General features: G+C 38.2%; 1 protein-coding gene across 6 annotated transcripts; it reads left to right on the top strand.

Moving 5' to 3' along the window:
* Window positions 1-4,344: 4,344 nt before the first annotated feature.
* On the top strand, window positions 4,345-9,387 carry LOC149147561 (uncharacterized). Of its 6 annotated transcripts, none has more exons than XM_089441494.1 (9): window positions 4,345-5,115; window positions 5,220-5,325; window positions 5,525-5,660; window positions 5,775-5,924; window positions 6,106-6,365; window positions 7,424-7,780; window positions 7,897-8,050; window positions 8,464-8,554; window positions 8,691-9,387. In XM_089441494.1, the coding sequence occupies exons 1-5, from the start codon at window positions 4,518-4,520 to the stop codon at window positions 6,304-6,306; spliced, it is 1,191 nt and encodes a 396-aa protein (XP_089297620.1). In that variant the 5' UTR covers window positions 4,345-4,517; the 3' UTR covers window positions 6,307-6,365; window positions 7,424-7,780; window positions 7,897-8,050; window positions 8,464-8,554; window positions 8,691-9,387. The 6 variants fall into 6 exon arrangements, with proteins under 6 accessions (XP_089297620.1, XP_089297622.1, XP_089297621.1 ...); XM_089441496.1 differs by having other exon boundaries at window positions 8,688-9,387; XM_089441495.1 differs by having other exon boundaries at window positions 4,346-5,115; window positions 7,575-7,780.
* The last annotated feature ends 543 nt before the right edge of the window (window positions 9,388-9,930 follow it).

The raw sequence follows: 9,930 nt of genomic DNA, 5'->3' as shown, positions 1-9,930 counted from the left end.
TTTGGATTGATATATAAGTGTTTACTAACCTTTTATTTGTTTTCTTGGGAGAAAAATCGTAATTTTATTAATTAAAACAAAATTACATGTTGTAGATGTTGTGACGCATTCATGGGCCAGTCAATGACTGCTGATTAGAAATTGCAAAAAATAATGTACATATAGGGAGAAAAATTGTGCTTTTCTCCCTTTTTTCTTCTCAACCTTTTACCACTCCCCTTGAGTCGGCATTGAAGATATAAGTGCAAGTGAATTGTTAGCCTCAGGTCGAGGGTTTTCTTTATCAGAATCAGAGTTGTCTGATGTATGTAGTCGTTTGGATCCACTGGTATCCATTGTGTCTGATTCCCTTTTCATCTAATTGTCCTCGTTGGGTATGGGATGTTTCACATCAGCTTCCTCCTCCTCATCAAAGCCCGGTGATGAAAATTTCCATCCCTTGTCCTATTTCCCTATTTTCTTCTTTCTTCAGGTGTCTTTTTTGGCTTCAGGGCACATATTTTGTAGGTGTCATGTTTGCTGGTTGTTTCTGCATCTAAATGTTGTATTTTCATAATCAAGTATCTGTGTCCATCACCACTGTTTGTGCTTCAGTTGAATGACGTCTGGAAAGACTTTGTTGAGATCTACTTCTACACATATTCGTGCAAATGTGAAAATTCTTTCCTCCAGTCTTTGTGTGTCCTATTTAATGTATCACCCGATGGTGTTGCCGATGCCTACAAGGATTGGCTCATTCCATAGATGTAATGGGAGGTTGTGCAGGCGAACCCAAACTAGCATCCTGGATACAACCATAGTATTTGCATCAAATTCTGGAAACCATAGTGTGATGAAGAGACCCGTGGATCCCCAGAACCATGGTCCTTCCCGTAATATGATGTCTCTATCCTCTATTGAAGGGAAATTTACAATGAATAACCCCTTAGAACATAGATGAATATCACAGTGAGTAGTCTAGTTTGAAAAAATCAAGTGAAAGAGCTCAGTGGGTTTTGGCCAATAATAATTGAATCGATAGATATAATAGCTTGTTGTTCCAAAATATTATAATGCTCATTTGTTTATAGTATATCTATGTTTAATTCCGGGACGTGATTCAATTGCTCCACAATATATGGACAGAGTTCGGTTTCGACTTACTTGTTGTCGTTGAAGGTGAATTTTTCCCTTGGAGGATGTTCTTGAAAGAAAGTCCTCCATTTTTGTGCTTTTGATGTGTTTCTATGTTTTTTGTTGAACTACTCCCAAAGCCTCTTCCTATATGATTTGTTTTGTTGTAATCTATTGCTCCACCTCTCAGCTTCAGATTGAGTATTATAGTAGACACAGGTAAAACATTGTATTCTATGAGAGATCTGGGATCCTGGAGAGCTCCGCCCCCAAAAATCAGATATTGTAATCCAACAGGATATCCAAAATGATGGGAGATAAGATTCTTCAAATGCATCACACAGTGTGTTGCATGAACCCAAACCAATAGTGACATCCACGAAGGGGTTTTAATAAAAATTGAAATCGAAAAGGATTTACTAGTGATGAGGGTTATGATTTCGTCTAGAGGTGGCAAGGCCAAGCAACATTAGGTGTGCCACATTGCATTGGGGTCTCTATGGGCTCCTTCAGGAAACTATTGCCCTGTTCCCTGTAGCCAGACTTCTAGAATTTCTTTGGGACCCCTCAGGCTATCCTGGGAATAGACTTCATCGTGACTTTTAGAGCAGCAGTCTTAGCGACTGCATCTCGATCCTTGGCATTGAGAGTCACCGCCTTTGGAGCTGCAGGCTTCACAACAATATTTGGAGCATCAGCTTTCTTTGGGGCCTAAAACACGACCACGACATATGGGCACGAACCACAACGCATCTTCAAAGCCGTGATGGCTACAAAGATGCTCGATAAATGAGGAGGCTGTGTAGGTGGGGGATCCGAGCCCATGACCATCGTCGACTTCATCCGTTTGGGATTCCCCTGTTTCCCCTTCGACACCTTCATGGGATTTTTTCCAGGGTCTATGGAATCTTCATACGCCACGGGCATAGCTAGGATGGGATCCGCTACAGGCCCAGTCGATGCCATGGACTAGTTGACTCTAGACCTAAGCAGAGGACTGTCGATCATCACCATTACACTATCATCCACAATGAAATATAAAAGAAAGAAAAAGAAAAATCGTGGATCTGGGAGAATGCGTAAAAGATCCTTCGTGAAAAGATCCCACCAGGAATAAAAAACCCATGAGATGAGTCCCCATTCTCTGCACAGATCATGTATTTCCAACAACTTTGAATCAGTCGAATCCCTTCCAGGGTTGTTCTCGTAGATCTTCGGTCCTCCTTTGACGTCCATCGTAGCAACAATACCTCAATGTGTAGATTCCTTTAATCAACAAAAACAAGCATAAGCTCGATTGCAACGAATTCAACTTTGCAGGAGTTCAAAACCCCAACGCTCATTTTTCCCCCGCTCTCCATCTCCGTCACCAACCTTTTAATTTATATGGTTTCACTAGTTTAATAGAATTGGAAAATGCTAATTATTAATATTGAAAATAAAATTTAATGTATTAACAAAATAAAGTCTAATTTATTATAATGCAAATACTAAATACCAATTTTAACACATAATAGGAGTAAATTTTTTCTAGATTGACTTGTAATTTGTTATATATATATATATATATATATGTATATATATATATCTATATATATATATATATATATATATATATATATATAAGCAAATTTCCATCAATTAAAATTGATGAAAAATACATGCTTTGGTTAGCTTTGGTTTGCTACTAGGGAGGCAAGACCATTTGTAGAACCAAGGTTGTTCCATAGTCCAAAAATTGAGCATGTTTAGAAATAATAGGACCATAATATGACAGTCAAAGGTATGTAGCCGTCTAAGACAGTAATTTCAACTCTAACCATAAAACTAAGAAAGTAGAGACAAGGAAGAACAATAATAGAGTGGACTAATCCTCTCATCACTTCAGAGAGTCAGATTCCATCACTATTATTGACTCTATGTTGTTGCTTGTAGAACATTGAAGGTCACAAGGAAGCCCAAGTTGTGCCTAAATGTGTTGTAAGTGTGGTCCATTCCCTTCACTGTGAGTTGAAGGTCATCAAGCATCAACAAAATTTTATCTCTCGCAACATTTCTATCCAACAATACCCGTCCCAACATCATTTCGAGGTGCCAAAATATGTCAAGGGTGTGCATATATTGGTTGAGCCTCCCTCTATGGTGACCAACATCTGGAACCCATTTAGCATTGATAAAGGTGTGTTATCTTGATATTGGTTGTTTAGGGTTCAACCCTTTGTTTATCAAGCCAAGATTTCCAATTGCCTAAAGTATGCAGTGCCTCTTCGAGCACTGACTCTTTTCTTTAACATAGTGATGTAGGGATCAAGAACGTTACCCTTATGTTGAGAGAAGACCAAAAGGTCAAATAAAGGGGGAAATGTTAGAGGATGGAACAAAAAATAAGTTATAGGGAGAAGAGCTTCAGGGGTGGCTGCCTTTACTAGGAGGAGCTCAACATAAGACGGGTTGCCCAAGAGAGGAAGAGTAGGTGGATCAACAAAATGGAGGAAGACATGTCATTGCTGATGAAAATGACTAGGCGTAGTTTAGGGGAGAGGGGTGACCTTCAACTAGAAGCATAAGAAAATGATGAAAAAAAATGTTATAAATAAGGAATCCACTGCAATGTGCTAACGAGTCTATTAGTCAAAGACCAAATACACAAACTTACTGCCACTACCTATACAATTTGGAGCTCACAACCTTGAAATGCCGTAACTACTTGTTTCATATTGATCCTTTACTCTCAACCAACCTCCATAATGAGAATGAGTGCTTTGACATGTGCTCAATACTTGCCCATGCTTGACGTGCACAATCAACATAAAAACTAACCCCTACATTAATTTCATCTCTCTCTCCCAACTGCATACATTAATTTCATCTCTCCCAACTGCATACCTCCGTCTCTTGCCACTGCAATTAACATGAGACACCACCACCAATTAATTAACACCCACTTGTTGACATGATTTCCACACTCACTTGAATTGTATGCATTGTTAATACAAATGCAGGTGAGATTGAACCACCATTAAGGCCATTGGGTGTATAGTCACGGACGAGAACAATGAGCCCCACTGGGTGCTTACTTAATACCCATCAAAAAAAATGATTTGAAATAATTAGGCCGATAGGCCTTCCTTTGAAAGGAACCTTTCGTCGTCCTATTCATTCTGACGCTGACACTTGGCGAACTGACAATTAGCTGGGTGTTCGTTCAGGTTTGATGCACATCTGACACCTGGCGGAGTGGGCAGGAAACGACTTAGGGTTTTTACGACACCATTACCCGCATATCGGCCTCAGGGGCGGAGGTATTCACGACACCATTACCTGCATATCGGCCTCAGGGGCGGAGGTATTCAGGGGCGGAGGTATTCATAAATCAGGTCTCCGAGTCATTGCCTGATCCAGTTATGGAACATATGGGCCAAGTAGCGGAACATGTTTCTTCAGTGGCAGAGCAGGTTGCTACCACAGCAGGTCAGGTAACAGACACGGTATCCAGCAAGTTGAACGATTTACTTGCAGATGGTGAGGGGGAAAGTGATGATGAATTTGAAGCATATAAGACATCGGATCTTCCAGAATTCAAAGGGATGGCAGGACTTAAAAACTTCACAACCTTGCAGGAAGGTCAAGGAGTTATGACACTGATATATGATTTTTATTCCTACATGCTAAAAAGCTCTTTGCCAGAATTTGCATTGGTAATGTTTTCGGCACCCATTTTGCTGAGCATGATATTCACTTTACTATATCTTCCAGAGTTTCAAGGGTTGGCATTGGAGGAAACTGCGCGCCAGTTTTTCCAATTTGCAGGGGAGGGCAAAGAGACTGAAGTAACAGGGCTTGAATTGTCTTGGGCCACACTCTTCCAAGTTTTTATGTTTAGTGTTTCCCTCTCAACAGGCTTGCAGCCTGAGCTTGCACCTCTGTCACCATATACCTTAGTTGTGGCGAATTTAAATGCTCTGATTGCACAGCTCATATTTGTCTTCATGAGTGGAGCAGGTATAATACCATCACAAAACATTTTTATATTCCATCCCTTATTTTTCCAATTTACCACTTATATATTCTGATAAGATAGACATTTCTTTTCTTTGGTTTCTTAGTTTTTGCAAGATTATCACAACCATCCCAGCCGATTAGATTCTCAGATGTGGCACTGGTGTACCCCAACATGTCAAAACGTCGACAGAGGCCAGAAGGTCGTCACAAGTAAGAAACTCTAAACTCTTCTCTTTATAAAGGTTTTTTCTCTCACTTTAATACTGCATTTCACATAAGCATTTTCTTCTCTAAGTTGAGTAGGTCATGCATACATGACCTAGTCATACTGGATTTCTTATAGTCCAAAAGAAGGTTATAAATGATCTACCTTGTAGATAATGAAGAATATATATACATTCCCTTGCAGAGTTTTGATGGCAAGATATGTATTAGTTGGGCCACAGCCATGTGAACTTGTGGATGTAAAAGTAGAGCTATCTTATAAATTTAATACTGTTACAAGCGCTGGCACATTCTTCCGGGCCACTCAATCTCTTAAACTGGTAAAAACAGAGACTTCCCTTACCTTTGCATATCACACATATGTTAACTATGGTCTTGACTCATGACATCATTTTCTGAAGCTTGCTTCAATAACTGATACAAACTTGTGATAGACATATCTTGGCATGACACAGGTCAGGACAGAGATAGCTTACCTGAACTATGGGATGCTGGTACGCCATGTCATTGATGAAACAAGCCCTCTGTATCAGCGAACACCTGATATGCTGGAAAAAGAGGACGCCATCTTTGTTTTAAGTGTGGTAAGTTCACTGCAGGCAATTTTGTCATGCCTGGCATGTGATGGTACAGTTCTACTGATATTGAATTTTTGCAAGTTATATAAGATCTCTATATCATAATATAATCATGCAAATATAAATGAATCCTCCCTTGACACCAATAATGAAACAGGGGTGATAACGTTGTTTCTCATTCCAACAGGTTGGACTGGAACGCTCCTCAATGCAACCAATATTTCACGTCCAACATTATTGTGTTTATGACGATGATGTGATTTGGGATGCAGAATTTGAAGACATGGTATTGATCAGCCAGAAGAATAAATTGATCATAGATCATTCTAAGCTCAGTGAGTGGAGGTCTGTTCAGAAGATGCAAGGCACAAAGACTAATGTTGCATAGAGAATGTTCAGAGATCCAAATCTCCTCCATTTGTAATATCAGTGTTCTGTTCCTCAGAAGTATCCTTGGGACCATAAATGTAGTGTACCCATTCTTTGAACTCCATGGCCATAACTTGAGTTATGAAGGAAATTGGAAATAAGTTTGTCTGTTCTTTTAATGTGAAGGAAATTGGAAATAAGTTTGTCTGTTTTTTTAATGTGTGTAAATTTTTTTTATGTGTGTAAGGTTCGGCTTGCCAAACATGTTTCGGGGATTGAATTTCCTATCCCTTGTGCTTGCCAACATGTTTTTTGGGCCAATTGTGCTACCACCCACAAACCAAACTAATTGCTAATTTACATTTTCGACACCACAGTCATCCAGGTCAAACATGATAATTTTGAATCACCATTAACCAGAAGTGGGGTTGATTAGGATGCAGTGAACAAAGAGTATTCAAGTACGTGGTCCACTGCTCTTTATTTTGGGTTTCATGATTCAACCAACAACTTTTTTTATAAAGAAACACGTTTCTGACTTTACATAGGTCGATGTTTACAACAACCTATTAGGGAAATTTTCATTCAGCTCTTTAATTCTTTCTATTACTGTTGATAGGGTCAAAATCTGCATATTGTTTTTTTTATCATTTACCCAGTTGATAACTAGCTCTGAATCTCCCAGTATCTGGATTTGAGCAGTACCTTTCTTAATTGTTACATTTTCCAGTATCCAAAATGCACTTAACTCTGCCCAGTAGTTGGTACCTTCTGCCAATGCAGCTTTGAAACAGAAACTATGGTTTTCCTTAAGAAATAACACACGTCCAGCACCACAAATCCCTGGAATTTATGGGAATTTTATGTCTCATGCATTTCAGATTCATATTTGCAATTAAAATATTAGATGAGGATAGTTCTTGACAGTAGAGGTGTTTTCTTTATAATGAACTATTTCTTTTATTCTGGGCTCTTCACATGCTTGGTGATGCATGTTAGAGTGCCAAGTATTCTGAGTTGAGTTATTTTAGTTTCATTGTGTCTACATATGGCTCTTGGGCCTTTACTCGGATTTTAGAAGTGCTATCATTTTCATTTTGGAGGACAGGTTTTTTCAGTTGACATCTTTACTGTAGATTACAGCTGCTGGCTTATAATGTGGATAAATTTAGGTCCTGTTCATCTTTCTGAAAGGTAAATGAAATGGTGTCATTGGTTGCCATCTGAAAGTTTTTCGTGCCTGGATATCAAATTTCCTCGTGGTTTACTTACATCAGCTGCTGCAAGGTGGTCCTAATCCATATTTGAGCAGCTATGGACATAGGCCCAACAACATACACGAGCAAAGAAGGCTTAACTATGATTGGAATTCTCAGCAAGCTCTTTATGGTACAGTAATACTGCAATGTATCAAAGAGTTGGACCAAGGAATCGACCACTTCCCCCATTGATTCTTCCAAATTATGGTTTAGCAAATAATCCTGGTTTCCATGGTAATTGTATAGTGGTTCTTATTCCAATTCATTTGGCAGGAATAATTCATAGCTGTTTCATATCTTGTTACTGTCACAATATTCATATTTGTAGTGGGTGAATTTTTGTTTTGCAGCTATACCAACATTATATTTTCCACCAAGAACACACCTAGATAGTGTTAGAGGCAGGCCTTATTTTGTGCAGCCCCAACCTCCTGGTGTGTTCGTTTCTGCACCTGATCCTCAGTTGTGTGCTAGCATAGTCAAACAGATTGACTACTACTTCAGGTTTGCTGAGACATACACTTTTATTACTTGTGGCCTATTTTCATGAACCAAAACAATTAGTATGCTTGTAATTCATCAAAATGTGATTCTTTTGATTTTTTAATTCTATGACAAATAGCTCACGCTTACTGCCATCACAGTCAATCGAGTACCATGCCAGGTTTTCCTGCGCAGGGGTCTGATTATTTTGATTATTGTTGTTCCATTAGCATAATTGATATGTTTTTTTCCCTCATAAAAAGAACTTATATTCTCATTATCCAATATATACATTATGCAGACTAACAATTGATATGTTTACTTATTACTAATTATAAAAAGCCTCTTTACTTGAACTTTCTATCTGCTTACAATTAGTTTGTTCTTACCCCCATTGTGTTGTACATTCTTTACGATTTATTTGTTGTCTGCAGTGTTGTAAATTTATGTAAAGATCCCTTTTTGCGTATGAATATGGATGGGCAGGGTTGGGTGCCTATTTCATTGATTGCAGGTTTTAATCTGGTGAGATATTGGATAAGTGTTCATCTATTATTATTCAATGTCTTTTAAAGCCTACTACTGTCTACAATTGATATCCCAATAAGTTCATATCTTTTCTGGTTTACATAAAGGAGATTATCTGGTTTCTGTTCAGCAGTCTTTTGTGACAGGCTGACAAGATAAGGAGGCGTGGTGACTGGTCAAAGTGGGTCTTACCTGCTGGAGTTATCAAATCTACGTCAAGGACTCAACCACAAGACACCTGTATAAATGTTAAAACAGGCAATGTTGAAAATGATGCTAAATTGGAGGGGCAAACAAGTGTTTCGTCAAGGCATCTTATTGGATCTCCCTTAACAGAAAATGGAGTTCCAAGTGGAGTTTCATCTGAATTGGAGAGAACTTGAGATCATGGAATATCTAAGAGAACTTTTCCTGAAGGGGATATCATTAACGGTATTCTTGATATCAGGATAAATGAGACAGTATGAACTGCATTTTTAAGCACTATTTTTTTATGTACATTATAGGGTTGCTGAATGAAAAGAATCTGGTGGTGTTCCAGCAAAACTGAGTGCTGGAAGGTTTCGATTTCATATATTGGGACATGACAAAATGTGGAATGAAACATCATAAAAACTTCTTACAGTGATCTTCAGTTTGGCAAAGAGTTGGGAACTTAACAGTTCACTTGCAAAGACCTTAATTTGCATTTTTGGAAGAAATTTCTTAATAATTTTAGATCATGGGCCATTACTCATGATCGAAAGGCTATGAAGTCTATTTTGGTATTTGCTATCTCGGATGGATGAACTACCTCTGGTATTTTCTGCTTCGCATGCTGGGTTGCACATTTTGCTGTCAAAATAATGACAGAAGATGACTTTGATGTAATAATGACAACATTAATAGATCACAACTCATTACTGTATTGGAAGTGCAACTTTTCAACTCCTTTGGTTGAATCAATTTTGAGTTAGGATTGAGAATAAATGACATGCATGCTAATTGTTGAGCTAAATAGTACATCTTCTGATATACATTCAATTCGATATTACATTTGGGTGGTCATGCTGAAATTAATTTGAACTTTTTGCATTGTCAAGCTTTTCCTGTTTACATGACAAGTACTGATATTTTAATTATTGGCTAAGGTGTGAATCTTTCAGTTATCATTCTGATGGTACTTCGAATAAATGTTTGTTTTAAGCCAGTTTCTGTTGTCTTTTTCGAGGATTCATGGGTTTTGGTTCATGCCAGTTTTAAACTTTCTTTGTAGTTAAACTTTGGTTCGATTCTTGCTTGCATTCATCATTTAATGTTTTTGGAGTGATGAAGAGAATGTAATGGACAAGAGAAACTCAAAGCAAAGCTTCTTTTTTTGGCATTTATGCTGA

Source organism: Pinus tabuliformis, chromosome 9 (assembly GCF_031772625.1).
Source record: "Pinus tabuliformis cultivar Carrire ecotype Pingquan chromosome 9, CPIR1, whole genome shotgun sequence".
Lineage (NCBI taxonomy): Eukaryota > Viridiplantae > Streptophyta > Pinopsida > Pinales > Pinaceae > Pinus > Pinus tabuliformis.
Note: the sequence above shows the minus strand (reverse complement) of the source record. Positions and strands in the feature narration are given on the sequence as shown.

Bases quoted from the DNA above. Each gene is read 5' to 3' on its own strand.
- LOC149147561 (XM_089441494.1), top strand. From the start codon at position 4,518: ATGGAACATATGGGCCAAGTAGCGGAACATGTTTCTTCAGTGGCAGAG. The intron at 5,326-5,524 runs GTAAGAAACTCT...ATTCCCTTGCAG, and splicing joins AGGCCAGAAGGTCGTCACAA to AGTTTTGATGGCAAGATATG. The intron at 5,661-5,774 runs GTAAAAACAGAG...AACTTGTGATAG, and splicing joins CCACTCAATCTCTTAAACTG to ACATATCTTGGCATGACACA.